At 36.2% G+C, this 14,529-nt stretch overlaps 2 protein-coding genes and 1 long non-coding RNA gene across 12 annotated transcripts in view; 1 reads left to right on the forward strand and 2 right to left on the reverse strand.

Moving 5' to 3' along the window:
* SOS1 (SOS Ras/Rac guanine nucleotide exchange factor 1) overlaps positions 1 to 14,529 on the forward strand; it is a 153,619-nt gene that overhangs the window by 130,922 nt on the left and 8,168 nt on the right. For both annotated transcript variants that reach the window (XM_021087586.2, XM_021087587.2), the window contains exons 16-20: positions 4,119 to 4,281; positions 4,777 to 4,894; positions 8,841 to 9,013; positions 9,480 to 9,596; positions 10,616 to 10,880. In XM_021087586.2, coding sequence (XP_020943245.1) covers positions 4,119 to 4,281; positions 4,777 to 4,894; positions 8,841 to 9,013; positions 9,480 to 9,596; positions 10,616 to 10,880 — 836 coding nt within the window. The remainder of the gene's footprint in view (positions 1 to 4,118; positions 4,282 to 4,776; positions 4,895 to 8,840; positions 9,014 to 9,479; positions 9,597 to 10,615; positions 10,881 to 14,529) is intronic.
* The window catches only part of ARHGEF33 (Rho guanine nucleotide exchange factor 33), a 133,272-nt gene that overhangs the window by 24,407 nt on the left and 94,336 nt on the right, over positions 1 to 14,529 (reverse strand). The gene's annotated exons all lie outside the window — the stretch shown is intronic.
* LOC146404867 (uncharacterized) lies at positions 241 to 3,017 on the reverse strand. The gene is made up of 2 exons (XR_014842175.1): positions 2,928 to 3,017; positions 241 to 2,631 (listed from the first exon to the last, which is right to left on the reverse strand). It is a non-coding gene; the product is annotated as an uncharacterized LOC146404867 (long non-coding RNA).

Below are 14,529 nucleotides of genomic sequence, written 5' to 3' on the forward strand. Positions count from 1 at the left end.
GCTGCTAGCCTACGCCACAGCCACAGCAACAGCAACACCAGATCTGAGCAATGTCTGCAACCTTCACCACAGCTCACAGAAACACCGGATCGTTTAAGCTGCAGAGCAAGGCCAGGGATTGAACCTGCATCCTCATGGGTACTAATTGGGTTTGTTACCACTGAGCCACAACAGGAACTCCTACTTTGAAATTTCTTTTTGTTAAATCTAACATATTTTGTTTGTCTTACTATTCCCAGCTTTTTTTTCTAGTGAAGCTTGACATTTTATTTATTTTTTAAAGTACTGCCTCTCCTACCCCGCAAGGCTTATTATTGTTATTGCTTATTTATTTGTTTAGCAATTAGCTAGATTATTTTAGTGAATCCTGCTCTCCCCCACCTCCCCCCTTCTTCTTCTGGGAGGTACAGATTTGGGTATGCTTACAGTCACCCTAGAAAGGCAGGGTATAGGTAGGACTTTCTTCCATTTCCTTGACCAGGCTCAGGCCTTAAACTCCACAAATTGCCAGCTGACTGCCCTGTTGTTTTCAACAGTTCCCTTGTGGCATAAATTGCTCTGCAAACTAAGCCGATCAAATTGTGATTATTGAAGGAATGTATTCTGAGATCTCTGATACATTCTGACCCATGGAGGGCTCCTTCCAGCTGTCTATTCCTCAATTCTCTCCTGCAAACTAAATGGCCAACAGTCTAGACTATATCTTCATTAGATCCAGGAATCTCCTAATTGCCTTTTACCACCACCTTTATTGTTCTTGAGAGCTTTCTTAGGTTTAAACTTCTCCACACGTTGTTGCAAACGACAGGAGACAAGGAGTTGTGTGGGCCCCGACTCTGAAGCTGTGGACAATGGCAAGCTTCTCTGAGAGACATTCCTGTTGTAGGAGTTGAGTGCTGGGTGAGGGTGTGTACGTGCATCTCCCCGCACAGGAGTCTGAGGTCCTCTTAGCTTGCCTCTCCTGAGTTGGAACTCCTGCCCCAGGAACCAAGAAGGGCTATTTTCCCAGTGTTCTTAGCATGCCATACTCAAGGTAGAGCCTCTGTTCTATGCAGGAGTTAGGCAGAAGGGAGTCCCCATTTTATCAGCTGCACTCACCTCAGGCTTAGCCTTAGCAACTCGCATCTGCCAGCAGCATGAGAAGTGCCAAAGTCCTGTTCCTCCAGGGAAGAAAGCCCTCCAGCTCAGAGCCAGGGGCATAGGGAGCCCTGTGCTCTTGGCTGTTTGGGCTAATTGCCCCCCCTCCCTCAAGTTTCTCTGGGAAGAAGAAGAGTGGAAGAAGTCTTGTTTCATATACCACAGACTCTTGCCTCTCTTACTGAATTGTTGTAAATTTTCCTTAATAGATATTTATTTGCCATTTGCTCTTAGGGCCATTTCCAGAGACTGCTGGCACTTTATATGTAGTTATATGTATAATTTTTCACCAGTTTCAGTGAAGAGCAAGTAAACTGAACTTACACTATCATTTCAGAAGTCCAGAATCTCAATACCATTTTATAATTGGAGCCAGAGTTTGGAGTTTTATGATTTGTTGGCCATTATTTTGTAAGGGCAATATGACATTTCTGCAGATCACATGATCAGAAAAAAAGATCAGTGACATATAGGAATGGCTAGAACATGAGCTAGATTGTAGATAAAGACCCAGAAAGCAATTCCTAAAGAAAACAAGTTGTCTGAAAGTTGGGACTTCCTTCTCTTTATGTTACGTCTTAACGTCAAAAAAATAAAACTTTGGAATTTGCTTCCTGATTACTTCTTTATCAAGTCAAATAACTTCAATATGCAGAAACTGTTTTCCATCATAACAATCAAAACTAATGTCTGTAAAGAGGAAACATAACTCATAAGACATGCAGACCATTTTCATTTTTAATAGATTACTGAGAAGAAAGCCATTTCCTGTTCTTCTTCCTTTTTCTTTTGTAATTGTGGTAAGATTTTTTTTCAGTATACAGATACAGTATTGTATTATCTGTAGGCATAATGTACAGCAGATCTCTAGAATTTATTCATCTTGTGTAACTGAAATTTTATACATATTGATTAGCAACTCCGTTTCCCCCTCCCTCAGCCCCTGGCGGCCATAATTCTATTCTTTGCTCCCATGAGTGTGACTGTTTTAGATACCTCATATATGCAGAATCATTTGTCTTTCTACAACTAGCTTATAATGTCCTCAGTGTTCATCCATGTTGTCACATAATACAGGATTTCCCTTTTTTTTTTTTAAGGACTGGATAATATTCCATTGTATGTACATTTCTTATTTTCTTTTATCTTCTCGTTTGTAAATGGGCATTTAGGTTGTTTCTACATTTGAATAGTGCTGCAGTGAACAAGGGAGTGCTAATAATACCTCTTTGAGATCCTGATTCCAGTACTTTTGGATAAATACCTAGAAGTCGGATTGCTAATCATATGATAGTTTTATTTTTTAATTTTTTTGAGGACTCTCCATACTGGTTTCCATAGCGGCTACATCTTTTGCATTCTCACCATTAACATTGTACAAGGGTTCCAATTTCTGCCTTTTCAGTGGAAGAGGTTCCTATTCATTTGCGACATTGATTCTTAGCCATAGAAGTGCATTAGAATGAAGTCACTTCTGGATAAGTAACCCCAGACCTACCTGGTTTTTACAAAAGCTCCTCAAGTGATCTTGGTTTATATACCTAGTTAATATCAATTAAAATATTTCAGGAGTTCCCATCATGGCTCAGTGGGAACGAATCCGACTAGGAACCATGAGGTTGCGGGTTCCATCTCTGGCCTTGCTCAGTGGGTCAATAAGGATCTGGCCTTGCCATGAGCTGTGGTGTAGGTTGCAGACGCAGCTCGGATCTGACGTTGCTGTGGCTGTGGTTGTGGTGCTGTGATGCTGTGGCTGTGGCGTGAACTGGCCCCTGTAGCTCTGATTAGACCCCTAGCCTGGGAACCTCCATATGCCTCAGGTGTGGCCCTACAAAGAGAATAAATAAATAAATAAATAAATAAATAAATAAATAAATAAATAGAATATTTCAGTAACAGATGTAGGCGTTCTCACTGAGGTGCGGTGGGTTAAAAATCTGACTGTGGTGGCTCAAGTCGCTGTGGAGGCACAGGTTCAATGCTGGGCCCAGTGGGTTATTTGTAGAGATTAGCTAATGCTTTAAACATAAACATGTCGTATTTAATTTGATAAGGCAAATGTATTTTGCAAGTTTTGCAATGGTTTTTTTTTTTTTTTTTTTTGTAAGGTTAGATCAACCTCACCAGAGAGTAACATAATCTGCAACTTTACATTTTTGTTGATGTTTAATATTGATTTATATTTATTTCATTTATGTGTCATTTTTTTCTTAGATTATAAATCATTTAATGTTACATTATTGAAAACCAAATTTAAGATATTTTTTCTTTATTCATAAGTCATTAGTAAATAAAAATCTCTCAAATATTAGAAATAGAGAATTAAATGCTCACTGAGGAATTTTTTTGAGCACAGCTTCCTTTTAGCTATTTAATTGGATAGATATACTTTCTAAGGATTCTTGGTATTTAAATGTAAACAGCTTTTGTTTTTGTTGACTTTTTTATTCTTAGTAATTTTTAAGATTTTATTCTTAATGTTATAAAATACTTTCACTTTTTAACATAATAGTGCTTACTTAAAGAGCCTATTCTTTGAAATATAGCTAATTATTTATGTTTATCAAAGAAGGAAATTAATCACTAAGATCTTTGAATTAGATGAAGAATAAGAGGCAGAGAATTCTTGAATTTGAGAATAAATTCCTCTATAACACACCCACATCTAAAGACTAGCATATATTCAAGAAGATGATAGACTGATCGGTGAATTCTAATGCTGAGAAAGAATCCACCAGATATAGTAGGAAAAAATGATTGATTATATCAGTGTAGAAAACAGTGAAGGGCAGCACACCTGCCTGTGAAGGCATTTCATTACCTTCCAGTCACCTATTATTTATCTACAATTCTGAGTATATACTTTCTGTAGTTACACTATAGCTGTCCTCTGCTCCATTTTATTTGCTAAATCATTTATGTCGTATCTTCATTGTGAAAACTCCAGATTTTTAAATTCACTTTTTGTCTTTGATTCCCAGATGTATTGTAGAAACTGAAAACTTAGAAGAAAGGGTAGCTGTGGTGAGTCGAATAATTGAGATTCTGCAAGTCTTTCAAGAGCTGAACAATTTCAATGGTGTACTTGAGGTTGTCAGTGCTATGAACTCATCACCTGTTTACAGACTAGACCACACCTTCGAGGTAGGTGTGCATAGGTGTTTTTTAAATGAAGTTCCATTCCCTGTTCTAAGAATCAGACTTTTAAGAATTGTGACCTTTAATTTTTAAGTGCCTCCTCTGTCTTTTTTTAGTAACAGTTGAAATGATAGAATTATCTAAATTTTGTAGTGAATTGGTTGCTCTTTTTAAATGAAGCAGTCTCATTAAAATGCATTCACAGGTCCTAGCCTATGTTAGAAGAAGAAAAAGATTTCAGCACATAATTTGTAATATAACATACGATTAAATGCTCACATAATTGAGGAATGGCAAGATAAACTGGAATAAACACACACTTTTGTATTAGGGTCTATGAGGATGGTCTCTTTGAAGCAATATTATTCTTAGAATCAAACTAATAAGGTTGTGTTTGGGTTTTACTCTTAGCCTGGCTTTTTTTTTTTTTTTTTTTTTTGGCAAAACCTTTGATTCCTTTTGTAAGCTTATGCTTCCTAAATATTACTTTTCTTGTTGTAGCAAATACCAAGTCGCCAAAAGAAAATTTTAGAAGAAGCTCATGAACTAAGTGAAGATCACTATAAGAAATATTTGGCAAAACTCAGGTCTATTAATCCACCATGTGTGCCTTTCTTTGGTGAGCATTTCTTCTTAAATTTTTATCATATTTCTGGATAAAACAGGACAGTTATTTAATTAAATGACTGAGTATACACATGTTTAATATACCAGCAGAAAATAACTTTTTAACAAATGTTTATCACCTGAATCCCCTTAGAATTTTTCTCTATTAGGACTTTTTAAGATCAAGCTTATATGTACATTCCAATTTATATATCCATATCGGGCAGCCATTCAATATTATATAATGCTTCTGTTAATATTCATAGAAATCTTTTCATTGAATTTTAGTAATCTGGGCACTTTCAGAAGAGGCATGGCCATAGTTACCCATATTTATACTCATGCTTCTTATAAACAGTTTCACATGGCTAAAAATTATAGTGCACGTGCCTTTGGGTCCACATACATTCCACACATCAAAGTTTTGCCTACCCTTTTTTTCTTTCCATTCTGCACTAGAGGAAGGAAGGGCCTTTTCCTTTTAAGACTCCAACATCTATCGTTTAAATCTTCTCCCTTCCTGTAGGTTCCTCTATCTTATTCCATAATTTATTTCCTGTATTTTATATCCTCAGTATTTCTTTGACACTGGTTTCTTTTCTCTACTTGTATATATGCACTGATGAGTGTTCCTCTAAGTGCTTACAAAAATAATGACCTCAATTACATATCTGATGTTTAGTCTTTTTAGTATGTGGTGTATTTTCTTTTAGCCTTTTCTTCATCTCTGTATATTTTCTGTATAGCTTTAAGTTATACTGCACAAAACTTTATGTCCTCATGTTTTTTCAATTAACATGTATTTTCCCATATTTTTTGTGTACTGGTCTATTCTGCAAATGCTTTCTTTTCTATTCTGAAATAATATCCTGCTTTAATTTTTTCAGAAACATTGGTTGAATGCCTGTGTGTGCCAGGCCCAGGGCTAGGTGTTGAGAATAGAGAGACAAATAAAAAATAGTCTTACCCTCAATAAGCTCCCTTGAAAGAGCAGAAAAAATAAATTACAGTACGGTGTAGTAAATATCACACTGTATGGTAGAAACATGTAAACTGGGATTGAACAAAGTGCTATGGGAACCTAGAACCCTGGGCAGCCACACTTCCTGGAAACCTTTGGGAAGGCATCAGCAAAGAGGTGAAACCTCACCCCTCTTCACTATTTGTCATAATGCTCTGCTTTTCCTCTCCTTGCCTCCAGAGCAGGGTAGGTAAAATGATCTTTTAGGAAGAAATTTAGCTTTAATAGCATATAATATTCAGGTCTGTATTCATATTTGCACTGGTTTTTTATTCTGTGTGTATGTGTGTGTGGAGAGAGAAAGACGATGCATGCTTAAACATTTTTTAACCTATATAATTTATGATCAACAAAGTTTGAACACCATCTCTTTAATCATCTGTCCTTTTGATCTCATTACTTTGTCATAAAATAATTTCCAAACTTTATCCTGAACTCTCCTAAGATGCTACTTGTTAGCATTTTCACAACTTTATTCAAGTATCCTTTTTAACCTACAATATCCCATAACTTATTATCCCCATCTTGCTAGTGTCAGTCATTATACCACTACCCCTTTCAGTCACTCAGACACTCTTAAGTGAGAGTTTTCCTTACCACTGTGCACCCTCTCCCCAAACCAGTTAGTCAGTTCTTGTAGGGTCTACCTCTTAAGTGTTTATGCACCCCACTCTATCCCTGTAGACCCTAGGATAGTCCTCGTCATCTTACTAGGACCACTTTTACTCTGTTAACTGTGCTTCTTGCTTGTAGTCTTTACTTCTTCTATCCCATCTAGCTTCACAGTACAGCCAGAATAATCATTCTAAAAGGTAGCGATTCTAATAATCTCCTAATTTCTCACTGGATTAAAGTTAAGCTCTTTAAAAAAAGGTTCTTTATGTTCCAGTACAGGTGCTACTACCCACAAATTCTTCACAGTTGGGCCATCAGTTTGTATCCAATATGGAAAATTGATTTTGGCTGCTTGAAATATGTGTACTATTATGGACGTTTGTCACACTGAAGGTTATGTGAATTATGCAACTTAGTGTAGAATAGAATATAACTGACTGCAAGTAAATGAGCCAGTGATAGGCAGATATGGAAAATAAAAGAGCCCATGCTTACTAGAACATACGATCATTTTGTCTCATGAATATATAATCAGGAGTGGCCAAGGTTGCCGAGTTGCTGAGAAATAGCCAAGTGAATAATAACTGGATACTCTAGAACCAAATAGGCATTGATTTTATCATGTTTCATTATTGTTAATTTGTTCACTATTGATTTTTGAGTCGTTTAATCTTTCCAAGAATATGGCCAAAAATTCTAGTATTTAAAAGTTTGCCTTTACCACAAAGTCATTTTAGAACCACTGATCTATGATTGTAACTGAAGTGCCTATTTCTTTGTTCATTCTTCTCATCCAGTGCATAACCTGCAATGATGGGAAAGGAATTAGAACTACTAATCCCTTAACTTGTGCCTATCCTCATATCCTGCCACTTTTCCTCCATCCCACACACCATTACACCAAACGGCTAAGGTCTAGCCATACCACACAGCATTTCTGAGTATGCCTTCCAAGCTTCACCAGAGACTAGTGCCTTCAAACACATGGCTGCTCCACTTAAAATGCCCCTCTATCTTATTCCACTTATTAAACTTATATTCATTTTTTGATACTTACTTTAAGCATATTTTAATCCGTGATGCTTTTTCTACTCCCAGTAGCTCAAGACAGAGCTCTCATAGCATCTTATCCATTGGTACTGATTAGTATAGCACTTACCAGATGGTGCTGTAGTAGTAACCCATATTCAAAGCTCTTGAACTTCTTGAGGTCAGGAACTGTGTGTCTTACTCATATTTATATCTATAGTACTTAGCATACAGCAGAGACTCAGTACATGTGTACTGAGTGAATGAATTCATATATTCACGCTCTTTTTTCCCCCAAAGCATCACAGTCAGTATTTTAGAAGAAAAGGCAGAGATAAGAGAATAGGGCACAAATAGAAACAGCATCAGCAATCACAACCATAGCTAATTAAGCATCTACTTTTGTCAGGCCCTATTCTAAGCTAGTACATAAATCTACTCATTTATTTCTCACAGCAACCCTGCCATTCCATTTTACAGATGAGCAAACCAAAGCACAGAGAAGCTAAACAATTTACACAGCATCACAAAAGTGGAAAACAGCAGAGCCGGCTTCAGAACCTTTATGCTAGAACAGAAAGGAACTAAAATGCTCCTGGTACCAGAAAGCTGTGTAAAGAACTAAAGTGCCTGTTGTTTTATTCATTCTCCTCCCCATCAGTGCACATCCTGCAATGATAGGGAAACAGGAGCTCCCTTACAGGTTGCCATAATTTTCAAAGTACTGAAGACCAGAATATACGTAAATTCTATGCAGTCCTGTGTTTGATAGGCTTGCAACATCCTTCCACATTTTCATGAGTAAGCCTATCCAAACAGTACAGCCTCTGAATTACAAATCCTAATAACCTCTTGCAGAGGTTGCCTCAAGAGCTGAGTAAGCAGAAAATACAATCCTCTGAACTTACTATTTTCTTCTTTTGTCAAAAATATGTGTCATTAGTGATGGGTTATTCTTAAAGTGCTTTTACAAAACCATGACTTATGTCAAATAACATATGGTTTGGGGAGGGAGGATGGAAAATAGATTATTCCTCCTAAAAGTCTATTAATTTTGTTAAAATTGGCCTCCCCTTTTCTTAGGTATTTATAAAACATGTCATAGAAGTATTTAATACATACATATATTTTTTTGATACTTAAAAAAATTTACTTAGCTTGTTGTTTGTTCCTTAATTCTTTGGTTATAGTAATTGAGATGGTACAGTGTAATAATATGCCTATAATTACTGAGAAAGAAGAAAACTAGCCTTTTCCTTTTTTATCCTTGAAATAATTTCATTATATCTTCTAGGAATTTATCTAACTAATATCTTGAAAACAGAAGAAGGCAACCCTGAGGTCCTAAAAAGGCATGGAAAAGAGCTTATAAACTTTAGCAAAAGGAGGAAAGTGGCAGAAATAACAGGCGAGATCCAGCAGTACCAAAATCAGCCTTATTGTTTACGAGTAGAATCAGATATCAAAGTAAGTTGAATTATTTGAGGATACATTTTTATTTTTATTTTTTTGTCTTTCGTCTTTTGTCTTTTTAGGGCCCCACCTGCGGCATATGGAGGTGCCTGGGCTAGGGGTCCAATCAGAGCCGAAGCTGCCAGCCTATGCCACAGCATTGCTGGATCGAAGCTGAGTCTGCGACCTACACCACAGCTCACGGCAATGCCGGATCCTTAACCTACTGAGTGAGGCCAGGGATCGAACCCGTTTCCTCATAGATGCTAGTCAGGTTTGCTAACCACTGAGCCATGATGGGAGCTCCAAGGATACATATTTCTGATTAAGTTTATAAATACCTGATAAGAGGCAGGTTTATTTCATAGAAGAGAAAAAGGAAAACAAAACTTAAATAATTCCATCTTAAATTGTTTTCATGAGTTTCAAACTGAATTTAAAGTATTTAATGTTAAGAGTTGTTTATTTCTTTGCATTTTAGAGGTTCTTTGAAAACTTGAATCCAATGGGAAGTAGCATGGAAAAAGAATTTACAGATTATCTTTTCAACAAATCCCTAGAAATAGAACCACGAAACCCTAAACCTCTCCCAAGATTTGTAAGCATTCATATATTTATTTTTCTTTCACATTTGTGTATTTTTTTGCAGTTGTCATGTATATCTGGCGGTTTATAGTTTTCTGTAAAAGCATTCAGAGATGAAGTACACATGTAATGGATAAAAATAGTGAATAAGTGCTTAATAAAAATGCTCAGGATTATTCCACTTAGTTCCAAGTAAATGGACACTAATATTAATGTGAATAAATCCTAATATAATAGATGAAGAAGTTGCACAAACATGCAAGATTTTTTTTAACCCCCCACCCCAAAATGTTCAAGATTTTAAGAGCAGAAAATTTGGTTAATTTATATTAATTCACTTATAATAAATATATATACTTAAGACTTTTTTTTAAATAATGGCTTATGAGAACTTTTAACCATGAATCATTAGCTGTAAAAATAACAGGTTTGGCTAAAGATACTTTGGGGAGGGAAATAAAGTTTCCATTGTTTATTACTTATAAGTGTCTGGCCAAATTTATGTACAGTATTAGCATCTCACAGTTCTGAATAGAATCTCTGTTATTCATAAGAAAGTCAGTAATCAAGAACTAAACATAAATGGCTTCTAAGTAACCAAGAAAATTTTCATAATGTCTGTGATCTAAAGCTTATGAAATTACCTCACAAGAAAATTTCTCAAGGCCTAAACAGTTTTTTAAAAGGTGGATTAAAAACAGCAAATTGGAAATAAAGCCAGAGAAATAGACAACATATCTTAGAAAGCTTTCCATCTAAAAATATCAAAATAACAAATACTCTGATATTTATAGGGCTAAGACTCAGTTATTTAAAGAAATTAATTACCTAATAATTTAGATAGCCAAGGCTTTGTGAAAATGGAATGCTAATGCTTTTAATTTGGATGCTTTGATTTGATTTATTATGTAACTTCTTTATTAGTGATTTGTGGTTTTCCTAGATATTTGTTGAATTTTACTAGGCATGAATAGAAAAACCTTTTCCATTATGGTGTTGTAAATACTTGTGTTTCTTTTGATATGTCTGCAGCCAAAAAAATACAACTATCCCCTAAAATCTCCTGGCGTTCGTCCATCAAACCCAAGACCAGGTACCATGAGACATCCCACACCTCTGCAGCAGGAGCCAAGGAAAATTAGTTATAGTAGGATCCCTGAAAGTGAAACAGAAAGTACAGCATCTGCACCAAATTCTCCAAGAACACCGTTAACACCTCCTCCTGCTTCTGGTGCTTCTAGTACCACAGATGTTTGCAGCGTATTTGATTCTGATCATTCAAGCCCTTTTCACTCAAGTAGGTGCTCAAGTTTTAAGTGCTTTAAAGTAATTGTTAGTATTAAATGCACTAGAGGTAAAAAGTCTGTATATACATTTTTTTTTGGTAAATTTGTAGATAAGTCAAAAATTATTGTAAAAATATAAAACAAATTTTAAACTTCAGCAACTTAGAGTTTTTTTTAAAAATCTGTTAGAAAAGCTTTCTTTAAATGTATTATACTTTAATAATAGACCTGGTGATGAAATTGATAATTGAAACTTCATTTGAGCATTTGTTTTCAGTTGATAAATTGTAAAGGCATCTCCAGCTTCCAGAGGAAACAAGGATAACACCTAAAACCTACATGAAATGTCAGTGATAGTTTAAATGCTGCCTCCAAAATTGTATTTGAATACTACTCAGTACGTGGTCCCTTTCCCACCAAACTCTGTAGTTTCTAACTGTGCAGTGTATCAAATTCAAACTCCTATTTAACTCTTTCTTAGTCTACATCATCTAGCAGATGGTATATAGTGCCTGCTAATACACTCCTATGCTTTCAAGCCCAACCATACAAATCTCACAGACTGCATACTATTGCTCATCGTTTTCCTATTTCTAGATCAGTGCTGTCCAATAGAAGTATAATGTGAGCCACATGTGTAACTTTAAATGTTCTATAGCTACATTTTAAAAAGCAAAAAGAATTCAGTTAAATTAATTTTAATAATATTTATTTAACCCAGTATATGCAAAAATGTTGTCGTTTCAACATGAAATCCTGAAATCCATATAAAAACTCATTGAGTTATTTTACATCTCCCTTTTTGTTCTAAATTTTCAAAATCCAGTATGCATTTTATACTTACAGCATGTCTCAATTTAGACTAGCCACATTCAAATGCTTAAAAACCACATATGGCTAACGGCTACCAAACTGTACAGCCCTTTGAAGAGGCTACTTTTTGTATCTAGAGCACCCTGCTTCCATTAATTTTTTTAATCATTTTTATATGGATCTTTAAAGCTCTGCTAAGAACACACAACCTTTTTTCATTTATTCATTATTAAATCAAAACTTGAATCCAGTTGTCTTTATGAGGTTATGAAGGTTAACTCTCATAACCATTTCCACATGGTCTTCCCATTGGCTGTCTGTCTAGCTCAGTGTACAGTTCAACTTCTGCTCTAGTGTTTGACATAATAAGATCCAGTACTGAGAGGCAGCATGACGTCATTATTGGAGGGGAGCTTGAAAATCACTGATGTAGGAGTTTAGGAATCCTAGTTTGTCATCTCAGTCTGCCAGTGAACTTTCTCATTTTAGATAAAAAAACTTTTTCTGTGCCCTCTAGATCAAACTAGATCTCTCCTTTTTCCTTTTTTTTTTTTTTCCTTTTTTTTTCTTTTTTTCTTTTTACAGCTGCACCTGCAGCATATGGAAGTTCCCACACCAGGGGTCAAATTGGAGCTACATCTGCTGCCTAGGTCACAGCCATGGCAACACCAGATCCAGGCTGCATCTGCACCCTACACCACAGGTTGCGGCAACACCAAATCCTTAACCCACTGAGCGAGGGATCCAACCTACATCCTCACAGAGACAACTTTGAGTCCTTAACTCACTGAGCCACAACAGAAATTCCCAAACTAGATTTTTAAGGTTTCTTCCAACTCAGAGAATCTAACTTTTTCTTTTTTTTTTTAGGGCCGCACCCACGGTATACGGAGGTTCCCAGGCTAGAGGTCTAATCAGAGCTGTAGCCACCAGCCTACACCACAGCCACAGTAATGCTGGATCCTTACCCCACTGAGTGAGGCCAGGGATCGAACCTGCAACCTCATGGCTCCCAGTCAGATTCGTTTCCACTGTGTCATGACAGGAACCCCCAAGAATCTAACTTTTTAAAAAAGTATTCTTTGGAGGAGTTCCTGTCATGGCTCAGTATTAATGTCATGGCTAGTATCCATGAGAATGCAGGTTTGATCCCTGGCCTCGCTCAGACAGGGTTAAGCATCCAGCATTGCTATGAGCTGCAGACCCAGCTCAGATCTGGTGTTGCTGTGGCTGTGGTATAGGTTGGCAGCTTCAGCTCTGATTGGACTCCTAGCCTGGGAATGTCCATATTGCCATGGGTGCAGCTAAAAAGACCAAAAAAAAAAGTATTCTTTGGAGGTATGTTATTTTGAGATTTGATCCGGAATATATAAATCCTATTTATTTATTCCTGTGCTGTACATATATTTGTAGTTACAAAGCAGTCTGTTTAACTTTTTACCATCTAAAGTGTATTTATTTTGAGAATTACTGTATCTTGGCTTTGTTTGGCTACAGGAGGATTATGGAGTCATGCATATAGTAGACTATCGGATGTTTTTTATAAGTTCAAATATAATAGGTAAAAAAATTCCTATCTATTTTTCCCAACTTGTCAACATCCTATATTAAAAAAATAAAACCAGCATTTTTTGAAGTATAACTGACTTAAAGTCATTATTTATTCTGACCCATATAACTGTTTGCAGTGTTTTTTCCTAGAGCAGATGGCTGTGATCTATAATATAAAGATTCTCACATAAATGAATTATAGAAATCACCAGAAGCCATCAATTACAAATTCTATTTCTCTTAGTTTAAGTAGCTAAAAGTGGAAGAGGTGGAAAAACAGGAGAAAAGCTTATTACATTCCCTACTAGTGATAAATCTTTAAATAATTAAACAGGGAAAAGGGAATCATTTTGGAATGCAGTGCTCTAGATCAGTGCTTTTGTCATATGTGGCATCGGAATAACATTATGATAGCTGGACAAGAGAAGAAACCATCATACCAGGAGTTAGGCTTTGTAATCTTAACCCTGAGGACTTTCTCAATTTCTCTTTCTTTGTGTTAAAGAAAACCCCTATCACTCCTCCTTTGTTCTCAGTAAAAATAGAAAATAGCTGATTTTGAAATTAAGTAAGCCAGCATAATATAAAACCATGTGTATGTTCAGTTATTCTGTACTTAAAACTCATCAGTGCCCTGTGTATCTTAGAGGTCCTCATTTGTTTTTGACCCCACTCTGCTTAACAAATCTGCTAGTGTTAAGGGGGTGGGGGTCACTAGCATGCCCAGCTTGGTGGTCATTGTGTTGCACTAGACTGAATACCTACTTCCTTGTTTCCTTCAGGGCCTGGCAGGAAAGAGCTGCTGTGCATTAAGTCATCTGAACATGTTTTACTCAATAAAAAGCCCAGAAACCTCCATTGCTTAAGTCTTTCAAAAGGCAAAATCAACTAGAATTTTTAATGTTATAATAGTACTTTATTGCTTCTTAGATTTTTTTTCAAAATAATTTTAAAACAAAAATTTTTTCTGTCCAAATCTGTTGCACATCTCATTTCTTGTAATCTTTTTTTTTTTTTTTTTTTTTTTTTTGGCCACGGCATGCAACAGCTTGATGTGGTATCTCAGTTTCCAGACCAGGGATCGAGCCCAGGCTGCAGCAGAAAAAGCATTGAGTCCTAACTACTAGACTGTCAGGGCATTCCCGACATATCTCTTTTCTTGCTAAGCGCTTAACACTTCTTCTGTGGTAAGGCTTACAATCAAACTGAGAGATAAGAAGTAAACAGTACAGGAGTTCCCATCGTGGCACAGTGGTTAACAAATCCAACTAGGAACCATGAGGTTGTGGGTTCTGT

Source organism: Sus scrofa, chromosome 3 (genome assembly GCF_054392235.1).
Source record: "Sus scrofa isolate SSC_HxYL_T2T_F1_AM1 chromosome 3, Sscrofa_HxYL_maternal_Yorkshire_Landrace_v2.0, whole genome shotgun sequence".
NCBI lineage: Eukaryota > Metazoa > Chordata > Mammalia > Artiodactyla > Suidae > Sus > Sus scrofa.